The 21,972-nt window shown below is 44.5% G+C and overlaps 1 protein-coding gene across 18 annotated transcripts in view; it reads left to right on the top strand.

The window, feature by feature from the left end:
- Positions 1-21,972, top strand: part of TCF4 (transcription factor 4) — a 211,458-nt gene that overhangs the window by 48,814 nt on the left and 140,672 nt on the right. For 15 of the 18 annotated variants that reach the window (XM_066988592.1, XM_066988591.1, XM_066988590.1 and 12 more), the window contains 2 exons: positions 15,754-15,815; positions 17,887-17,983. The exons of the other annotated variants lie outside the window; for them this stretch is intronic. In XM_066988592.1, coding sequence (XP_066844693.1) covers positions 15,754-15,815; positions 17,887-17,983 — 159 coding nt within the window. The remainder of the gene's footprint in view (positions 1-15,753; positions 15,816-17,886; positions 17,984-21,972) is intronic. 18 annotated transcript variants of the gene reach the window in all.

The raw sequence follows: 21,972 nt of genomic DNA, 5'->3' as shown, positions 1-21,972 counted from the left end.
ATATTGAATAAATTGCATCACTCCATCAAGGACACATTCAACAATTTCATATCTCTGCAGGTTTCAATGCTGTGCCTTCATTTCAAAGGACACTGTAGTTCTTTAAGGTCGATTTCTTTCTTAATGGTGGAAAAAGTAATGGAAGAGGAGAGAATTTGCTAAAAACAACTTTCAGAAAGCTGTGGACTCTTTCACAGGTTCAGTTCTCAGCAGCATTCTCCAAAGTCCCTGTAATTTAAACAGGAGACTTGAATGATGAGCTAAAGACAGGATTTCCAGCAACACGTTGGAACTTCTCCTCTTGGCGTCTTTCCCTGCTGGAGCTGCTGCTTTCCATAACGTTGGGAGGAGTGGCTTCATCTTGGGTAGGCATCTGGGCCTCGAGTCCAGCAAGGAGGGCCAGATGCAGAAACGGCTTCCATCCTTTCCTTACAGGTGGCTTTTGTGTTTTTTTAATGAGTTCCCTTGCAAAGGAATTGTGGCCTTCTTGGGAACAGCAAGAGGCTCGAAGCCCCGTAAGTTTCTTCCGAGCATATGGCCAGGCTGAAAACTAGCAGATGCTGCCTGAGCAAAGGGCAGCGGCTCAGAAGGCAGGAGATGAAGAAGGCTTCAAGAGCCCCTCTCTCAGTGATCTCGCAGTTCAAAATCAAATGCTGCCATTATGTAAGTTATCCCTGGCAAAAGCTTCAAGGCTTGCAGTCATGCCTCAGCTGTTCCTGGAGGAGTGGAAATGTTCCAAAAGTGCAAAATAATTTCTCAGACTTGAGTTTTGTCAAATGCAGTTAACTTCTGTTGCCTCAGGAGTCCAGCGAGAAGACCCTTCTAACAGTCTTGACATTTGATATCAGAAGCTATATAAGAGATGCTGAAGACTGAGGAATTGGAGCAGATTTATTTGGGGTATTCCTTATTATCCTGTAAAAAGGACAAAGCCTTGAGTTCATAGAACGATCCGCTTCGGAGAAAGGAAGCGTTGCTGCTGGTTCTTTATATACAAGGGAATAACGTGTGCTGGAGGTGGCAGGCTCCCCAGCTGGCTGAGGCTGGCCGTGCTCATGGTCTGTATTTAAAACCAACCCCTGTACTGGGGCAGGTGGCTGAAATCTGTGTCCATGTGCAAGATTCCTCATGAGTCTCCCAGTCAGCGGTACCTGTGACCTCCTCCAGTTGTTCGGTGAGGATTGTCCTCCCTGTATTTTCGTCAGCAAGTATAACAAGTGGGTAGTGCTCAGTGTATTCTGCAGTGATGAATTAATTTGGTGTTCATTGTGGTAGCACTGATCATAATGAATTAATTTGGCATTCATGCGGATGTCATGCTTTTTTAAAGCTTTTCTATTACAATGCAGAATTAGTAGACACTTAAAGCATTACACATCCGATTCAGTTGTCATCATAACCTGTTTATACTGTTCCCTTGTCTGGATGTTGCAAGTGCATTGTGTTCATTTTCTGGAGAAAGACTTGCTGGGTGGCAGCGGGGAGGTCTTGGTTACAGTGACGATGTGGCAGCAGCGAGGCGTTCAGGAGGTGCCTTTCCTCTCCTGACCTCCTGTTTTAGAGTACCTGAGCAAACTACAGGGGTGTAGGAAATGCGTGGCTGGTCCTAGACAGCTTGGAGTGAGAAAAGGGAGCTTAGTTCTGCTACGCAGTGCCCAAATTGAAATGCATCGCCAGTAATTAGTGGCATAACTGAAGAAAATAGACTTCCTTCATAGATATTGAACAGTGGAAGTGACACGAAGCATAGTCCTTTGCTCCTTTCTTTGTATTTTATTCCCCAAATGTGTTAAGATAAATAACATAGGTATGTGTTTCTCTTTTTAAGAGTTTGACTGCACGTGCATTTTCTTTTCCATTACAAAGTGGTTCAGCTTCACTGGGGGACCTGGAGGTGAGTTGAAACTGTTGGAGTTGGTTTAAAACTGACTTGACGTGTCCTGCTACTGCAGGAAATGTGTTTAAAGGACGAACCACTCCCTTGATGCGAGTCTGAAGCCTTTAAGCAGATGCATATTTTATTAGCGGAAGCTCTCGTATTTAGTTCCGTGTACAATGTACATTAAGACTTTAGACAAAAGATAGAAATCTCACTAGAGATCCTGTGAGGAGGTGCCTTACACACGGTGCTGTTACCTGGAATTTCTTGATCATGAAGTGCGTAATTGTGAGTGATCTGGGCCTGAGAAGGTACAAACAGTGGAAAGAGAATAAGAGTTGCAGTCAGCAGAGCAGTATGATCCTCCTATGCAGTGGTGCCAATTTGACATTGCACCATGAGATTGGGCCAGAGGAAGAATGATGCAATTATCCCAGCATTTATTTTCTCCCCTTAATCAAAGGGAAACTTCTGACTCTTGCTTGCAGTTGAAAGAAAAAAAAGAAAAAAACCACCACCAAAAACCAACCAACAAACAAAAAAACCCCAAACCCAACCAAACAAAACCTATGAGCTGAGCTCAGTACACCATGAAAACTAAAAACAGAAATCAAAGAAAGGAAGCTCCCTTTTTCCTGATCATGAGCTAAGCTGTTGGGTTCAGCACTATGTAGTATGACCTCATTCCTGCATCAGCTTGTGGTTCAACTCAAGCACGTCTTTTAGGAGGGCTTTTCAGCCCAAAGCCTAGCCCACTGCGCGGGTGTAACGACACAGCGCAGAGGTGATTCTTGACCAACGAGGGAATGTTTTTGGTCAGTCTTTTTGATGTCTGGTGCTTGAAACCCATGGTCAGATGCTCGTGTCTTTGCTGGTTCTCTGTGACTTTGCATATGGGTGCGTGAGGAAGGGCAGGAGCCATTCCCTCAAAGCTGGAGGAAGCCTGAAGAAGTTATCGCGGAAACGTTGGGGCTCATCAGCCCCTGCAGGACATGTCCCAAGGCCCAGCCAGGTGTGTGGGTACAAGTGTAAGGACAAGTGGTTCCTTTTTGGGGCTGCCGGGTGTGCCTCCATCCACCTAGTGAGGGACTGCAGCAGCCAGGACGCTGAAATAGGTGGGGCACACACACAGTACATTGGGGGGGGGTGGTTCATGTTTTCCACCTTTAAACGTTGCGGAGTTGCAAAATTGCAGGCTCAGTCTGAGGTCTTCCTTGGGACCAAGGAGTCCGCATCCTGTACTTTCTCTCCTTGCAAATTCAAGTCTGCAAGTGTGGAAAGAGAATTCCCGTATGTCGGCAGTTTGCTCAGGTACCTCCCTAGCCAGAGCCCCTCCTTGGCCATCAAATCGATCCCGTTCCAATTTCCAGCTTTGATGTCAAATGCATTTTAAGAAGCTCTGTGGGAGGCGGTGGCTGTTGGAAGCCCGGACCTGTAGCAGCACAGCACCGCTTGTGCACCAGTGCCGATGGTTTCCATCCCCAGCCTGTTCCCAGTCAAACCAGCGGTCAGACCTTCTGCCAGAGGCTACCTGGAAGGGAGCGGATTAAGTCAGGTGAAGTCACAGCATGGCCTTGAAACTCTAATAAGAAACTCTAATAAACTCCCTCGCCTCATCTTGCCTGGAAAATCCTTTCGCACTACAGCGCAATAGATCACTTAAAATTTTCTGTAGCATTGATTTCTGGTAGACTTCTCCCTTGTCAGTTCATATTCTTTGCCCAGAAACACGCGGCTTGTCCTACGATAGCAAGTGTCCGGTAAATAGCAAGTGTTTGCTACAGGCTGTCATAATACACTTTAAATGCAAATACATCCAGGGCAGTTTTAATGGAATTTTCATATAGATGAAGTCATTTTAAAGTACACTTAAATTAAAGCGCTGTTCTCCAAAGACTACAAGTGTAGCAGAAAATGTCCTTTAGTTTCGTTAGAGATTTTTCTTCTGTCTCCATCTGATTTCCCTTTCATCAGATTTGCGTGGCTTGCGATCAGTACGGTGTCATTTATTCTGTCGTCCATATAATTTGTGACTTTTGCAACAGCCAGTTGGATGGTCTGGACTGGTGGAGGTTGTTTTTTGGTGGTTTCTCCATTTTTTTTAACCGTAGCCTTTTCCAGTTACACATTCCTCACTAATCTTTCTGTTTCCAAGAAACATAAATATTGGGAATTAACCAGTCATGTACTGGCCAGAGAGGTACAGAACCCAGCTGCTGGTGTGCTCTGCAACAAATCTGGTTTAGATAACAGCATCGCAGCGAAGTGTATACAGAAACGGCCCCAGCAGATGCGGTTGCGATCCTGAGCCATCCGCTCAACACAAACTAGCGATCCCTGAATTTATTCCCCACCCGAAGTGGAAAGAAGTTTGCATGGTTTTAGGTTTTTTTTTTTCAGTGTAATGACCCAAGCCAGCCTTCGCCCCTTGCATCGCGGGGCAGGGGTCCCGCTGGAGATGGGGTGATCCCCGCAGCGGCGGGCGAGGAGCTGGAAGCTGCCAGCGCAGAGGGGTGAGGAGCCAACCCCTTCCCCGTGGTGCTGGCAGGGCCCTCTGAGCTCCCTTCTGCCTCGAGGCCTTGCCGAAAAGAGGTCTTAAGCCCACTGGATTGCCTCCACTAATTATGGCTTTCGTTTATTTGTTTTTGCAACCTCAAAGCCCCCAGTTAATTTTAACAGTTAGTAGTTAGGGACAGTTTGGGTCAAAGACTGTAGGAGTGAAAACAAATACATCTTGTATTATTAGGTAGGGAAAATCCCTATTTGCACCTTGCACTTCTATGCCTTTACCATAAACCTTCCTGCACGGTTTGCTTGGAGAATCGGGTCTCAGGGTGAGCTGGAGTTCCTATAAAGCTGTCCCAGAGGGGGAGATCTGAGCCAGACCTCATCCAGCCCTATTTAGATGCCAGGACCCTGGCTTTTACAGAAGTTTCTGGATTAAGCTGAGTGCTGGATTAAGTTTTTAATGATCTTTTTCAGCACCTAAACATATTACCTAAGTTTGAAAGTGCCCAACTTCCAGCTTCTTCCACTACTTTCTGCTGGAGGCAGCGCGTCTCCTCACACTTAAATACAGCATTGCCTATTTTAATTGCCTCCATAGTTCGGGAACCTATTTTGGGGCACTTTTTCAGATCAGGGCACGTACTTTTCATGCAAGTAACCACTGCGTGCGAAGCGTGCCATTGTCTAAATGATGCTGTAAATGATTGGACTGACTTATTCCATAAAATAATCTTGATGCGCGTGAGCGGGGCTTTAACCTGGTGGTTCTTTTCCCGTGCTCGGGGGGAACCCCGGAGCCCTCCCCAGAAGGGTGTGATGTATGGCAGCGGCGCTGCCCATGCCTAACGAGGTTACTAACGCAGCGGAACCGTGCAGCAAGTTATTAGATGCTGTTCCCTACAATTATTCAGCTTATTTTAGCAATTTGCGAGAGGGGTGCTCCTTGTAAATCATACTCTTCATATATTTTTGTTAATTAGGAGCTAAATTCAATCCGATGTTTGGAGCTGTCGCTACCCGCGTGTCCTCCGTGCCTGTCTTTGCCCTGTCAAAAGGCTTTGGGGTCCTTGTGTGGGTAATAAATCCGAAGGATGTAAACCTCAGGAATTGCCTGGTTTTCATGACTAAAGCACAGGCTGACCTAATATTTCATGGCACGGTAAAATGGGCATCGTGGTATTACTGCTCTGCTGGAAAAACTTCAGATATGGAGTGCCAGCTTATTCATGTAACAACTTGGAGTGTTACTACCCAAGCACACATAACTTTTTAGAAATGTCATCCGTATATCAGGCTAATGACACTCCTTGAAGCTTGGTTTCTTGAAAAAGATCATCTTACGTGGTTAAACATGAAATCATTCATTTGGCTTGGGCCGCGAAGCTGTATTTCTGTGATTCTTCTCTTCCCCAAGTCCGTGTGCTTTGTTTACAGCATGTCTTAACACACGGCTGTCTCCCAGAGAGTCAGGATGTTCTAGCTGCATGCAGCCTTTCCACGCGAAGCCCATCCTTCCATAGACTGCACCAATGCACAAAACAAAAATGTTTGTTTAAACTCAACGCAGAGCTCCCTGAGGAAGGGAGCAAAGGCAATGTTACAAGGAGGGGGTAACCTCTGCTGCTGGGCCTTACTGGCCCTTCTCAGCGCTCTGTAGCTGAGGCCAGTGTGCAAGGGTTTCCGTGCAAGGTTTCCATGCCAGAGTTTCCATGCGAGAGTTTTGCACCAGCCTTGGAAGCAGGTCTTGAGAGAAGCTTGGTGGGCGGATTTGGGTGCGTGAGGTACAGTTGAAGGGAATTATTTGCAAAAGACGATGGAAAAACAGTGCAAGTGGCAACGATATTTACAGATGAGTGCTCAGTCCCTCTGACTTGCCTGCGGTGCCTGGAGATGTGCGGGGTGCAGAGGGGCTGGGACTGGGCTGGGCTGCTCCAGGGGGTGCTGACACGGGAGGTGGGTGCGGACAGACAGGGGGAAGTGGTGTGGAAGGTGGAGATGGAGGAGGATGAGGTTATAATGAGCCCTCTGGGAAGTCCGCAATTGTCTCTTAATTAGCCGTCTTTCCAAGTGGCCTCACCTTAGGTTCTAATAAATGTCTGCCACCACCTTTTGGCTTTGACTGCTAGTTTGGAAGTGAAATGCCCGCTTGCTTCATACCGAGACCTTTGTAACCTGGTAATACAAGGAGAGTCTAAGTAATCTGCCCTTAAATTAAATGCTTCTAGGCTGCAGTGTAGAATGCATGTACTCTGCTTGGAGCAATGGGATTGACTGTTGTAATTTAGGAGTGCTCTAGGTTATTGGGTCCAAGTAAAATTATGTACTTTAATATAGATTATATATGACCATACAAATTAAATAGCCAGAGTTTATAAATCATGTTCAGTTCGTAACTGAAAAAGTGTCCTAAGAAATGGATGCTTTCCTACTAAAGTCTCCTCTCAGGTTAAAACAAATAAAACGTTTTGCTTTGGACCCTGTGTCCCCCAGAGCACTCTCAACCCCAAACTGATCCAAAACCAGGACGAAATCAAATGTTGAGTATCCTGATGAACTGAAAAAGGCGTTACAACACTTTGTACATTAGTACCTTAAACTTTGTTGCACTGTCTGCTTATAGTTTCATCAGATCTGATAGAAACTGATTAGATGCTGGAGTTATGCAAATGGAATGGATACGTGAAAGTCGGCTGTCCTTACAGGCAGAAAGTCTGTCGTATGTGTGTTAGAAAATAGCTTATGTAACTCTGGAAAACACAATGTGAGGTTTTATGACCTCATCCGAAGGCGGGATAATGCAGTTCTTTGTTATGAATATTAAGATTGAGAACAGTTTAGATTGTTTACCCTGTTGATGTTTTATAGCAAGTGCTGTCAAGTGGTGCCTCAGACTGTCCGCAAGTATTTGTATAGACTTTGAAAATTCAGGCGTAAAGTAAAATGACCATCTGATTCAAATGAATTTTCCAATTATTTGTGGCTTTAACAGAAGCTATTGAAGTGTATTGTATATATCTGGCAGCTGGTCCTACTTCTTTGGAAAAAAAAAACCCAAAAACTAAAGCTTTGTATCTAATCCCTTGAGCAAACCAATAGTAAATTGTTTATCAAATAAGTAGTAGAATTTTCCTATTTTGAATCTGTGCTTTCTTTACATCGCTGTCACGGAAAGGATAATTATATGCAACTTGATGCTGGAGGTGCACGGAGTCGCCGTTTGTGTGTTCCTCTTCCCTCCCTGAACTGTTGCCCGAGCTTTGTGCAACTTCCCCCATCCTGCGCTGCAGGCTGTCAACATCCTCTGCTGCTTCCCATGTCGTAGTTAAGTTTTCTTCACTGGCTTCCAGGGCCCTGCAGTCCGTGCTTTTGTTTGTGCCTCCATCTCCTGGCTCCTTTCTCTCGCTGAAGTCAGTCCTTGACTTCTTCAGTCACCTTCAGGATTCATACAGCCCTTCTTCCAGATCCCCCCCCCATCTATTTATTTATCACGTCCTGGTGATATTTAGCTCAGAATCTTCAAAAAGGTTTGCATCAATGGATATGCATTTTAAACTTGCCAGTCCTTTAGCATACGAAATGTCCAGGTGACCAACTTATTCTTCCCTTCATCTGCTGGTCTTTAATCCTCCTTCTGGGCTTTGTCATTTTCCGCTCGGCTCATTTGTTATGTAGTTCTTAAGCCATAACGCTCTGAGGAAAAAACGTTCTTTTGGAAAATAAAACACTTAGCAGAAAAGGTCTCAATCCACAAAATGGGTTTGTTTAACCTAATTTGTATTAGCAGTATCTGACATACTGTGTGTAAGGTGCTTCAGAGCACAAAGAGGTAATAGCGATCCCGAGGTATCTGTTTATCAGACTCGTCTGCGGATGGTAATCATAATTAGAGTCTAGGATTTTTCCCACCCTTCTCATTTTTGACACAACTGTAATTCATACAATGGAAATGCTAATCAAACATTAGTATGGTGCGTATACAAAAATCTCTTGTGTAGAGATCGTGGTCCTCTTCCTCCTAGTTTGAAGGTATTTTGACTGCTAAATCCCTTATAAAATTACTTTTGGTTAATATGCTATCTTTATCTTGAAGATAAAAGTGGAATTTTAAGATATTTGTCTCTTCATTCACTGTTCTGTGTATTTTAGATCACGCTAGCAAATAAATCAACCCAGTTGGCAGGCTCTTCAGGGGAAATACTCAGGGTTAGCATATGAAAGGGTTTTCTGATGCAGGTAAAGTTATACTGGCTGACTTCAGAAGTGAAATGTGTATTTTGCAAATAGACCACTTGTGATACGCATTCAATGTATGGGCATAATTATTAATTTTTATATTTAGTTTTTTTAGCAAATACACTATCTTTGGATAAAGGAGTAACAGAAAGGGTATGGACTACAAAACAACCGCCTTTTTATTACAATTTTACCATAGCAAGTCAAGCTCCTTTCGTCAAGGACCTTAGCACTGAAGCCCTCAGAGATCAGCTCATACCTCTCACCCAAACTGCTCTTGTCATTCTTCTGTTCTGTCACTCCAAAACCAGCACCACAAAAGCCCATCCAGGGAGGGATTTTCATAACTCCGAATGCACTTTCCCCAGTAAGCATGGGCTACCTGCTCCTCTTAGCTGCTTTGGGTACCTTTTTTTTGTGTTTCTGTGCCATTTTCTGTAGCAGCTTCGCTGCCAGACTTTCCTTTGCAATCCTTCTGGTGTCGTCCTTGCCCTCTGTCTTTTGGGGAGGTGGGTGTATATAACATGTTACTCTGATTTTACGATGCTACGAACGAAACGACGGTCTGACCCACCAACCCTTGCTCGGCTGGTCCTCCTGGTGGCCTAGGCCTTGGACCTCACTAGGTTTCCTTCAGTTACCTCTTCATCCAATCTTCAGCTGTTTTCTGGAGAGCCTGGGCTTCCCATGTCCTTAGGAAGAACTTCTTTACTGAAAGGGTTGTTAGGCATTGCAATGGGCTGCCCAGGGAAGTGGTTGAGTCACCATCCCTGGAGGTCTTCAAAAGACGTTTAGATGTAGAGCTCAGTGATATCGTTTAGTGGAGGACTTGTTAGTGTTAGGTCAGAGGTTGGACTCGGTGGCCTTGGAGGTCTCTTCCAACCTAGGTGATTCTGTGATTCCCTGAATCCAGAATGTGTGGGTGGGAGCGATGGGTGTGGAGGCCGAAGGCTGAGAGGTTGTGGGGTGAAGGCCGCGAAGGCCGGCCAGGCCTCCTGCAATGGCCTCGGAGGATCCAGGGGAGGACGGCAGGCTGGTGCACATACCCAGCCCTGGCACTGAAACAGAGACACCCGACCCGAGCACGGCGTCCGGGAAGACGCCCACTCCTCACGTGCAGGACGAGCTCTGCTTTTTTAACACCCTTGTCCTTGGCACCTTCCCCCAGAGCAAACACGACGCCATTTTAAGGGAGGTTAAGCAAATGTATTAATTTTGAGTACAGTATGTCGCCTTCTGACTTTGGGAAATCATATTAAATACTTTGTGTTCACCAACGACTTTTTGGGAGACTTTCCTTTTGCTCTAGTCGTCCATAACTGATCCCATTTGTTGCATAGGTAAATTCAAGAGCACGGCACTTAGCATCTGTGAAATGTATGTTCCAGTTGGTCACAAAGGATAAAATGTCATTTCAAGCATTTTTGTGCTCTTGAGTGTTAAAATATTTTCCAAATTTGTAACAGGATTTTGGAATTATAACAATGCAATTCTATTTCTGAGCCACTAACACAAGTAACTATATCAATATTATTTTGCACTTGCATGATATTATCGGTCTTCAAGAATTATCTTTGGCTTGTTATGTAGTTTATTCAGCTCCTTTAAAAGAATATATGGCCCTAGCGCTAAGTTAAAGAAAAGTTAAAGAAACAATTCTGTATTTCTTGCTCTGAAATTGATGGGTAAAGGCCACAGGCATGCTTCTGAGTACAGGCTGCTCATGCAGCTACTGTATTACTACATTCACCAGAAGTCATGATTTCGATTGTGCTGCTTCTCCGGGTATTGCTGTTTAAACACGCAGTATTATTTATTCTGGATTCAGCGAACAAAAATACTAAAGATGAAATTTCAGACTTAACTGAAATCAAATACAAATCAAATCGAACTCCCACAGAAGCAGAATTTCACCCGTGTCTTTTCAAAGCAAGGAGGTTTAGCCAATGAAAACAAACTGAATTTGCCCTTTGGGCTCTCTTTATTTGAGCATCAAAAAAAAAAAAAAAAAAAACACAAATGTATATGTATAATGGGTGCCTCTCTATTTACTTGCATGAGCATAGTAATCGGGTTACTTAATTTGTGGCCAGAAGTAGGGATGACAGCATCAGAAGGGTGGGAAGAGGCTTGGGTTCCTGGTTCTGCTGCAAGAGATTGTGAGCATGATGTAGTTTTATGTGGAAAGGTTGAGGTGGTGACCTGTGTGCTTTATAATGCACGTCCTCAGTCCCCCTCAAATAATACCGGATTGAGTAATGTTAGCTTAATGCCTATTTTTCTATAAAATTATTTGAAATACTGCAGAGCATGGTGGTGGGAACCAGAAATGCTCTCCTGGTGCAGACAGCCTCGCAGTCCCTGTCCTCCAGCAGAAAGCTTGCTCTTGTGGGACACATGGCTAAGCAGCATGTATATACGTGAATGGTGGAGAAGTCAATGCTTGTAATCAAATTTGCTGCAAAATTAACTGGATCGACCACTGTGCTCCTTTCTTCTTTCTCACTAATTGCTAGACTACTGTTACTTTGCTACTTGAGCATCAAGTATGTATTTCTTCTTACCTTTTGTTTTTCATACCTGTCTTTCCAAATGACAGCTCTTATGAAATGGTTTAAGTTCTTATTTACTTTTGCTAAGTCTTGAGTGTTTTTTTTTTTTTTTTCCCTCCTCCATCTCCTACCAGGAGCAGAATGCCTCTAATATGTAAGTGCCTCAGTGGAAGGTATCTCTGCCCATGGCAGGGGGTTGGAATTAGATGATCTTTAAGGTCCCTTCCTACCCAAACCGTTCTGGTTCTGTGATATCTGTGTTGCCATTTACTGGGGTAGAGCATGAGAATATCATTTTCTAGCTTGTGATTTTAGGATTTCATGTACGTGCTCAAATTTGTTATTGGAAGTGGTGGGAGGCTCAAACGAAATTATTTTCCAGAGTCATCTAATTTATTGTCCTGTGTTATTGCTGTAGTGTTGGATGATTTCCCAAGTATGTTTGGCTTATACCTGCGAAAAGGAAGGTTTTTTGAGAGTAGGGTGTGTTTCCAGAAAAATATTATATATACAGATATTAATTTCTAAGCCTAGAGCCTCCCTTTAGGAAGTCCTTAAGGGAATGAAACATTTACCAAAGAAAGTTGAAGGAACTGAGTGTTACAGCGTTACAACCAAGGTCAGGAAGCCTTGCTTCGTGCTTCAGGATCATCGAGAGAGGTGGCATGGCTTGAATCCAGCCAGCCTCAGCCCACAGCGCTGAGCATCTCTTTTAGGATCGGCAGAATTTGCTTTCCCAGGTTGCGATGATTTGCTTTTGGTAACGTCACATTGCCTCATGCTTCTGATTAAGTGAGGTTAATTTACAGGAGCCAGATTCTGGAGAAAATTACATATGTGTTCAAGTTTGCGCACTGTGGGATAAACCCAAGCGCTGAGAATAAGTCACTGGAGAATTCTGCGGTGACTTTGGTGGCATTAGGGCTTCACTGTCCTAATTACCTAAGTGGCAGTCCTCACGGGGTACGTAATAAATTCCCAGCATTAGGTTTAGGGGACTGCAGAAAGATTTGTAAGATCTGTCGTGCTAAATTATTAGCGAACCAGGCTAGATTAACTAGGTAGCAATTACTGAGGCTTTTTCTTCTCTGCAGAGGGAGAAGTGCTGTTGATCTGAGCGCTGTTTAAAGGGGGGGCGGAAGTTAGCTGGGTTGGCCTGTCGATAGCTGGCTGGATCATGCTAGAAGAATACTTTTAACTGAGATAGGCAAGGTGCAGATGTCCATCTATTTATCGAGTGCTCCTGTGTTTTGCCCCACCGTATAACCCCTTTGTGGCCACAGGCAGATGAAAGGGCTGAGAGCTCTGTGTATCACGCGGGCAAATGGGAATGCTCTGGCCAATTCCACTTGAAAATGCAGGAAAAAGAATATTTCTTGGCAAATCTACAAACAGAGTAAAATTATTATTTTTTTGTTTATGTCTGACATTAGTTTTCATCCTAATAAGCTCTCGATTTCCCAGCTAAAGAGCTAGTGTTCTTTTTTTTTTTTTTTTTAAATACATCTTGATACATCTTATTCCTCAGCTGTGGCTTATGTTTTTATAGGGCTCCATGATGTGTTTTAGAGCAAGTTCCTTCTTTTTTGACTGTAGCTGAGATAAAGAATTAGTAGTTTAAAACAATAACTACATGTTCCACTGTGATCAAGGAATTAGATAATCTGGCATGTTTGCTTAAGGGGTCTGTATCTTGGGGCTTTTATAGGGCAGTATTAAAGCCCTGAGCCTTCTTATTATGCCAATACCCAGAAGATTGCTTTAATGAGAAGTAAAGGGCCTTTTTCCAATTACAAGGGAATAACTGTATTAAGTTCCTGTGTTATGTCAACCTGCTTTGATTTGATTACTGCGAAAGAAATGGATTTATCTGTCAGTGTTACTTAATTAAGCCTTCTCATTGATGTTTTGCAGAGTAATATAGTGTAGTTTGCACATTTAAGTCTAAATACAAAGAAAATTGGTCGAAAGCTAAGACACGACCCCTGAAGATAAGGCACAAGAGCCATTGCTTGTCATTTTCCGATCAGAGTCCAGAACTTTTAACTTTGGTGGATGAACTGGAGCATTATATGGACTCAAATTAAAGCAAAGCAAATGACAAAGAGCAACCCAGTCCTGAGGTATGTGTTCTTCCCGGGTCATTTTAAGGATCTGATGGTGCCCTCCGGCCATTGGCACCTTGGCTCAAGGGAGGAGTGGGAATAACAGAGCAAAGTGCACCAGAAAGGACAAGTGGGCAGCGTTCACCTCTCCCCAGGTACATCTGTTTGACTGTAAGCCCGTAAGTAACGTTTCCCTTCTTGGGAAAGGTGCCTGGGGCTGTGAATGATCCCCCTCCTGCTGCTGTTCTTAGGGCCACTTGGTGTGAAAGGATCCCAAAACACAGTTCTCAGGTGTTTGCTTAGGTGCCTCGTTACAGTGCCCCAAGACCACAGCATCTGTATTCTTAAAATATAAATAAAAACGTACAGTATGGCAGCCCAAAAAGCTTTACTGGCACATAAATCGTGCTCCCAGCCCTGACCATGAACCAGTGTAAGGGGCCTCGGCACTGCTCCTGGCACACGTGTTGGGGTACACGAAGAGATATGAAGCAGAGGTGTAGGAAATGTTGAGGGATGTGCGCGATGTCAGCATCTCTGCGTGTGCGTTTCTCTTGCTAATTTTTCTAATGGATTTAATATGGATTTTGGAAGCTGTGCTCCAGGGTGGTACGATGCCCATCAAAGTCAATGGGATAATATCCATTGATTTTTAACAGGCAATGGATCAGGGCTCTACAGAGTTAATTGCCTGTTACATAACACAAATGATTTTTAAAAATATGCCTAATTAACCTAATAGAATGGTTGATCTGATCTGTCAGGTAAATGATACACATTTTCTTTCTTTTTCTGGAGCTTAATTAAATATTTACCTAGGAGTGTCTTGTGCTATTAACACGTTCATCTGTTATTGAGATAATAGGAATTGTAATTGAGGGAAAGTATTAAACTTATACATTTTTTTTTTTATGTTGGAAACCAACCAGATTTGGTCGCAGCACCTGTATTTGTAAGTGCTAACGACCGTATCTGTGTCTCAGGCGGCTCGAGTTCCCACTACTCCTCCAGGAGTGGCTGAAGCAATGCCAGGTGGAAAGGTAGCTCTTGCGTTTGTAGTCTGAGGGAGCACTCGGAGTTTCTCCAACCTGCAAAACCAAACGCATATTTTTCCAATTAAAGCTACTGTTTGTGCGTGGCAAAAGGCAAGCAAGGCTGTTATTTCATTAGGGTGCCGGTGGGCGCACAGGAGTAAGTTAGAAAATAGCACTGAAATGTGCAATAATGCTATAGATCGACGCCAATCACATTCCTTGATATTTAGCATACAGTAAGTAAAAAAAATCTAGGCAGTATGGTCCATCTGCACACTCAAGGATGCGTTTATGTTGAGTGTGAGTGATTTCAGCTGAATTAACACCAGAGTGAACTAGGGTTTCGACGGAATTCCTCACAGGCTTCCACGAAACGTGTGCTGAGGTGCCTCGCTGGTGTGCCTCTATCCATCCACTTTTTAGGCCAGAGGAAAGTCTCGTGAGACTCCCAACTCTCTCTGGTAGAGGTTTCGTGGTGGCCGTGGTTGTGTCAGCGTACATCTCCTGGGCAGAGGGTGCCAGGCCTTCAGGAGCAGCCTGAAGGCAGGAGGTGGACGTCAGTGACTTCTCCTGGGCTGTGGGGCGACCTCCGGCGCAGCGCGGCCTTGAGGTGCGCGGCCTTGCTTTGGGCACCTTTGGGTGCCCACCAGCTGGGGTATCTAGTGAAGAAGGTCCTAAGTCTTTTTTTGTCTGTTCCCACAAAAGCGGAGCCTTGAAGCGTCACAAGGAAGTTTTAATGCTAGTAAATTGATTTCATTGACAATACCTTATTTTTTTCCTGGGAAAAACTTGGGGAAAGTGGAATAAAAATACCACCTTCAGAAGAAATATTGGGAAGTATGAAGTGTGGAGTGCCCCTTATGCAAAATGTTTGATGTGATTTTTGTCAGGCTGTCTGAAACTGTGTGCGTCTCCTAATGATTGCAGTGAATTTTGTATTAAACAGTGAAGGAAAAAAGAGGTACTTGCGATGTGCTGAGCTTTAGGAATGTGCTTTTCTTTGCCGAAATGTTTCTCTAAAATGGTAGCCTGGCTGGGGTGGTGAGAGTTACTCACGCTAAATACGCCTTACTCGAACCTCCCAGTTGCTCCTGCTTCCTCATATTTTGCTTTTACCGTTTGACCATCCCTGGCTTTGTGCTGGAGGCTCTGGCAGGACTCGAAGTGGTACGGTGCGGCCACTCCTCAGTGGCGAGGAGCGCTGAGCCACTGGAGTAATTTTATGTTCAAACCTCGGGTTCCTGAGGGTCCGGTTCATTTCTGCTGTGAATTTAAATGAGTTAATTTAAGCAGTGGGTCAGAAGCCACTACCATCGTAGTAGCCCTGTGCCTGATTCTTAATTAAAGGCAACAGGAGATTAATTTGAAACATTAATTTAAAAGTGCCTATACAAAAGGAAAGAATTATTGCAATAAAGCCTAAAGAACTTTTTTGTCCCTAGATGTAGAAGACAGAACTAGCTCAGGGTCCTGGGGGAATACAGGACATCCTAGTCCATCCAGGGTAAGTATATCTAATCTTTTTCCCCAAACCAGACATCCTGCATATGTAAATTTGCAATCTTAAATACGAGTTTTACACCTGATTGTGCAGAGAAATGGGCATGCAAAGTTGGCAGTGGTCTTGTGTTCCCTTTAAAATTGCCTTTTTTTTAAACATTCAAACCTGATCCTTTGATTGAATTTGGCACCTGCTCCGCTACTGCTAACAGGTAGTGAGAATATTAATTAATCATTTTGCTTGGTGTGGTAGCAGCCACCTGGCCGTGGCCGTGGAGCAGCGAATGCTGGTGTTGAACATTGTTTTTGTAGTGAGGTTTTTTTTTTTGGGGTGGCTGGTGCTGATGCCCCCAAAGAGGGCCGAGGCAGTGCAGCTTCTTGAGGAGATGGGGAAGGGACCCCTGGGGCAGGCAGGTGCTGGGCTGGTACGGGGCAGCCAAGCAAGGTGTTCACAGCACCTGCAAGGCAGCTGGATTTGGCCAGCTCCCAGACCCTTTAGAGACCCTTTAGCTATGCAGACCCTTCAGGCATCTCGGGCTGCAGCGGGGCCGAGCGCTGCTCCGTGCAGAGCCCCCCTGCACGCGTGGTGCTCCAGCGTCGCGATCGTTATTTCTGTTTACTTCCTGCAAAGGCATGAAGCACTCTTAGGCTGGGCAAAAAGTGGCTGAGCTCTCACTTACGCCCTTATTCAGCCAGTTTGTTTAAATTGCTTTTTAATTGTTTTCTAATTAACGTGAAGGATCCAGGCTGGTGAGCAGTGCAGACTGCTGCTCGGTGCCCCCGAGTGCTTTCGCTGCTCGTCCTTGGGCCCGTCTTTCCCCTCGGGGTGGGTTTTTGGTAGGTGCCCGCATGCAGAGGGGGTCCCCAGGTGCTGCCCGGCGGGGACCCTGGTCCTGCCACCAAGGGAGGAAAGCCCGACACCTTTTCTTCCCTCCCGCTTAGCATCCATTACGTCATTACCGCTCACGTCTGTCAGTTTTATTTTTATCCCTTTTTTTCCTTGACACTTGTATTGCTTCCCGGGGAAAAATGTTTTGAAAAGTAAATTCTAAATTTGCACACACAATTATTTATGCATGCAAAAACTTGAATGTGAGTGTACAATTAAGTTTTGCGATATAAAGAAAAGAGCACGAGCCTGGGGAGAATTCTGGAGTTTCAATCAAGGCTGTGCATTAACTTGCAGAGTTACACCCCAAACAGCCTGACCTCTCTCTGTTTCCCTTTTTGTGAAGTGATGCTGGTGTTTCCACGCTGGGAGAATGAGTTTCTTGTGCGTTCTTCCGAACCCAAGAAACAAAACATTACATAACTCCCTGCCCGGCCAATATTTGCAGTTAATTTTAAGATTTGGCTAATCTGCTGACTGAGAGTGGAAGGTTACTGTAAGACGGTTTTGAAAGTTAGGGGCCCAATCCTGCCAAGGTTTGATATGTTCGTTCCTCTGTGGGTACTGTCTGATGCTGCTGATCCCCCCCCCAAATATACTCACAGGCCAGCAGTGCAGCACAGGAGGGGCAGCGGGTACTCACCGGTCACTTACAGAAGTGTGTGCACAAACACGAGCACTATGGAGGGGTATTTTTCAGTGAAAAGTTATTTTCCACACCCCCTGTCTAACAGAGTTGGAAATTTGTTTTATAGGCAATTGCACGCATATAGCAGTGAAGTGATTTCAGAGAGCAAACTTCTACATAAAAATAAATTTTAAAACCAAAACATTAAAAGAAATACTTTTTTTTTTTTTTTTTAAACGTTATGGGTAAGAAGACTTTCATACTAAGAGAGCCTTTTGCTGCATTACACAGCAGAAAACTCCAGGAACCTCATCTCAGTTGCCCATTCAGGATTACCCACAGAGCAAACCAAAGTCAATTGCTAACAAAATAAAAATTTGAAACAGCTTTAAAAACGCTCTGGAACACATCACTTCCAGCAGAATCAATAGAGGAAAACAATAAAAGGACTAATATTTCTTATAGATGACTTAAAACTTAGAAGGGGAATATGGGCATGTAGGTTTTGAAAAATGCTGTAAAAATGAGTGAAATTGTTTTTTCCCAATTTGTTAACAGAACTATGGAGATGGGACTCACTACGATCATATGGCGAGCAGAGACCTCGGGTCACACGACAATCTCTCTCCTCCTTTTGTCAATTCCAGAATACAAAGTAAGAAACAATTTCCTAACTTAACTGTGTTTTTGAAAGTGGAATTAATGAACCAGAAACAAAATTCTGAGGGTATAAAATCCTTATCCTCATTCTTGGGGTGATTGTACTCGGTATAAGGGTGGGAACATGGATTTTTTTTAAAGCTACCATATGATTACAAAACGTACATGAGTTGCATTTACCGAACGGGCTGTTTGCCTCTGGTAAGGGGGATATGACTGCTGATGTGGTGACTATTTGCTGAAGGAGGTAAATCTATGCGTCCTAAGGCACGGCCTTTCCTTTTTTAAAGACGTGACCAGTTGGCAGAGAAAATAGGGATGTGCTCTGAGCAGGACTTGAAGAGTAGGAAAGGCTTTCTGAAAACTTTAGAAGTCTTATGTTCACGGAAGGGAACAGATAGATAGCTGCTGAGGGATACCGAAGCCCTTGTTTGTTTTGGAGCGTGATGGGTCGCTGCCTGCTGGGACCTGTGAGCTGCAGGCTCCCGGGTTGCAGATGAAGGTGGCTGCAGCACGTTCAGCTCACAGCGGCGAGATCTGCCCAGGGCGTTTGGCAGAGACCCTCCTTCTGCCCCACACCCCATGATAGGAAGTTTTGACACCCCTGAATAACCGTTTAGCTTAGCAGCAAACACCACGGCAGTATGAAGCGAGGCTGTAATTATTTGTAAGTGAATGATAGCTACTTTCTTTAATTATGGTTGATAAATGAGTTTGGTTAAAGTAAATATATGATGTAAAAATATTAGTAATGTTTGTGCTTGGCCAAGATCACACCCTTCTTCTGCAGTTGTCAATGAACTAACCAAATGCTTTGCTTTAAAGGGTTGAATGTAAGCCAAAAAAAACGTGGAGCTGTAACTGTGATATATCATTCTTCAGCTCTAATATATGTCCCTAAAATATGCCTTGTCTTTTAATATTGGGAAATATTTGTGAGTTGTTTAACATATGGGACAATGTTGGAGCTTGTAGTCATTTGTATGTATTCACGTACAAAACATGGTTACAACAGTTTTAAAGGGTCTAATATAAGCCAAAAAAAGCATGGAAATTTCAACACTCCCTTCTTAACTCACGCCATGGGGCTTAGGTAGTGCACAGAGACACTTCACAAATAGCCACACACTTCTGTGAAACCCACTGGGCTGTGGGATGCTTTCAAGTTTAACCTTTAATTTGAATCTGAAGAACTTAAAAGTGTCTCTTGCTTCTGCCTGCCCTTAGGTTACAGAAAAATCTCATTCCTGTCTGATTGTTTTTGCCAATCTTAGTGAAAATACTGGTTTCGCTTGGTTTAAGACATTTGTTTTCTAGAAACGTGTTCAGAGGCACACAGTGAATTAAGCCATGTGGGACTCTTAGAAATTTTGGATCCCTCATTTCCGTGTTGTTCAAGTCCCAGTTGTCCCCAGCAGGGCGGTTTGCACAGCTGTGGGCTCTGTGCTCGAGATGTCTTCTCCTGCCCTTGGTATGAGCTAGGAGCATGGCAGAGTCCTACAATTTCATGTTCCTGAAGCACCCCGAAACTTTCGTCTGCTTATACAACTTGGAATTTTCAAGTTGTTACATGTGCAAGCCTGTGTTACCGTGTGTAAATGCATGTGTGCTGCTGGGGCCATCAGCTGCCTCCTGCAGCCCCAGTTCAACGTAACTGGTAATTGGGGTGGACTCTTCTTAATCTGTTCTCTTCAGGCAGAAGGGATAGCAGGGCCCATGCCCTTTTGTGCTGTGGTGTTGGTGCATTCCTGGATGTGTGGGGCATTTATCTGGAGGAGGTGGGGATGATGGGATGTGGACATTTCCCTCCAGTGGAAATGCTGCTGAGGCATCCTTGGCCAGGATCTTCATTTTGTGTGGTGTGGGACTGGAGATGGGGCTGTGAGTACCTCTGCTAGGATGGGTGACACTTGTGAAGTGCTGCCCTAATGAAGACATCTGTAAATCCATGCTGATCGCCTGCATCTGTGATTTGGGGAGCATTCTAAATATTGCTGTGATGAACAGCGCATGTTACTGCTTAACAGAGCTGTCCTGACCCCAGGTTTTTGAACCCCCTGAAGGAGAGGTCCCCATAACTGCTGGTATAGCATGGCCTGCACCTCCACGAGCAGGCAGTAACTTTCTTTTCATGCTCTTCTCTCTCTTGGCAGCTGATAGAGCCTGGTTATCATCCATTTTGAACCGGTTTCATACTGGTGCATGCTCCTGACTTGAACGAAGGTGCTCCTAACTTGAGGGGTGTGGCAGCAGTGAGGCCTTCATGTCACCTCTGGTTTTATTGCTTTTAAATAGCATAATTGGTACATTGATTAAATGTGACTTACTTGTCTTTACGAGTAAGAAATTATTACTAATGCTTAAATCAGAAACAGGCTAGATAGCTATACGATTAATATCTGTTTTACAGAAAAGAACCACAAATGGCAGTTTATTTGATTTCATGTGCTGCTGCTTCTGTTCACGTGCTGGTTTTAGAGCAGCTCTGTGCTGTTAACGCCAACACCCCCTGAATCTTTGCATCTTTTCGTTTGCTGACCCCTGCTTGTGTCTCAGGCAGCGGTGGGGATGGGCCTGGTGCTGTCCTCACGCACGGCAAAAGGCCTCAAAAGCCCCGGGTGGGAACGGGACGGGGCTGCTGGTGGCCGGGCCCTGCTTTCCCTCAGAGCTGGGCCAGGTGAGCGCCTCCCTGTCACACTCACCGTGCTGGGATATTTATTGCTTAAAATCTGTGGACCACAAGCGTCTGCAGAGAGAGGTTGTGCTTAAATGAAGGCTCACGTTGTATTTTATTCTCCAGATGCCTATTTTTGACATACATTTTCCCGTGGCTGGCATCTAGCGGGGAGCCTGTGCCTCAGGCTTCAGGGCAGGCCCGGTGGTGAGGAGCAGGTGAAGTTGCAGAGCTCCTTGTGTTGCTCGCAGTTTCTCAAGCCCTTCCTCAAACTACTGCTTGTGTGTTTTCAAGCACAGCTTGTCTTGTGCATTTCCGAAGTCCAAGTGCTCTGCTGGGTATTCTGGTTTTGTTTTAAGAGTAACTGAAGAGTACCCACTTGGCCCAGAAACGAAACGCGCATGGGCTGATAGCTGCAGCAGGCATGGCGTTGGTTCTTGTTGCCTCTCCATTTCCAAGTGTGTCCTTGGTGAGCATTTCTATCCTGCTATTTGGATATTTTGCTAGTACATTATATCAATATCGTTTACCAATGTACAGTAACTTGTTTCTAACCCCCCTGTAGCTTAACGTAGCATTTCACCTCAAGGATTACGTTGAGGTTTTGGGCGCTGTCGAAGAAAGCTGCTGGCTTACGTGGTGACCTTTGAGTCTCATCCGGGCTAGTGGTTGATATTTTGATTTGGTTACTGTGGTCCTATTGTGACAGCTGCTGGGTCATTGTAATTCAGTTCCTCTCCTTGGTTTGCCTACCAGGAGTATTTAGGTTTGTGCCGCTTCGAGCTGCAGCAGCCCGGTGTGCTGGGACGTGGCGTGGATGTTCTCAGCCGCAGCGACTGAGGGCATGGGGAACACTCCAGGAGAGAACTGTCCCTGACTTGATTAAGTGTTAAGTATAGTACTTATGAAAATAGATAATGGAAATAGAAAATATGGAAATAGAAAATAGACGTGAAAATAGAAAAGATGAAAAATATTTTGCGGAATGAACAGTTTGTGTGCTCTTCCCCTCCACCTGTAATATTTCTGGTGTTCAAAGCAGTGCATTTTATACCTTATTGAAAAAGGTCCTAGCCCACTCACTGACTGCAGTGTTAGAAGATGGGTATTTTACCTCTGATACTGTTTTGAGACTCAGAAGTCTTATAAGCTCATTGAATGTACCTCTCAATTTTTATAGGAGTTGGTCAGTGATGTGGTATGTGAAGACAAATCTCTACTGCTAAATGCAAAATGAAGAAGTTCAACTTTTTCCCCCTCCTCATTGTCTACTTCAAATTGATCCTGCACGGTGTAGGGTTGTGCTGTTA

The sequence above is a fragment of the Anser cygnoides genome, chromosome Z, assembly GCF_040182565.1.
Source record: "Anser cygnoides isolate HZ-2024a breed goose chromosome Z, Taihu_goose_T2T_genome, whole genome shotgun sequence".
NCBI lineage: Eukaryota > Metazoa > Chordata > Aves > Anseriformes > Anatidae > Anser > Anser cygnoides.
Note: the sequence above shows the minus strand (reverse complement) of the source record. Positions and strands in the feature narration are given on the sequence as shown.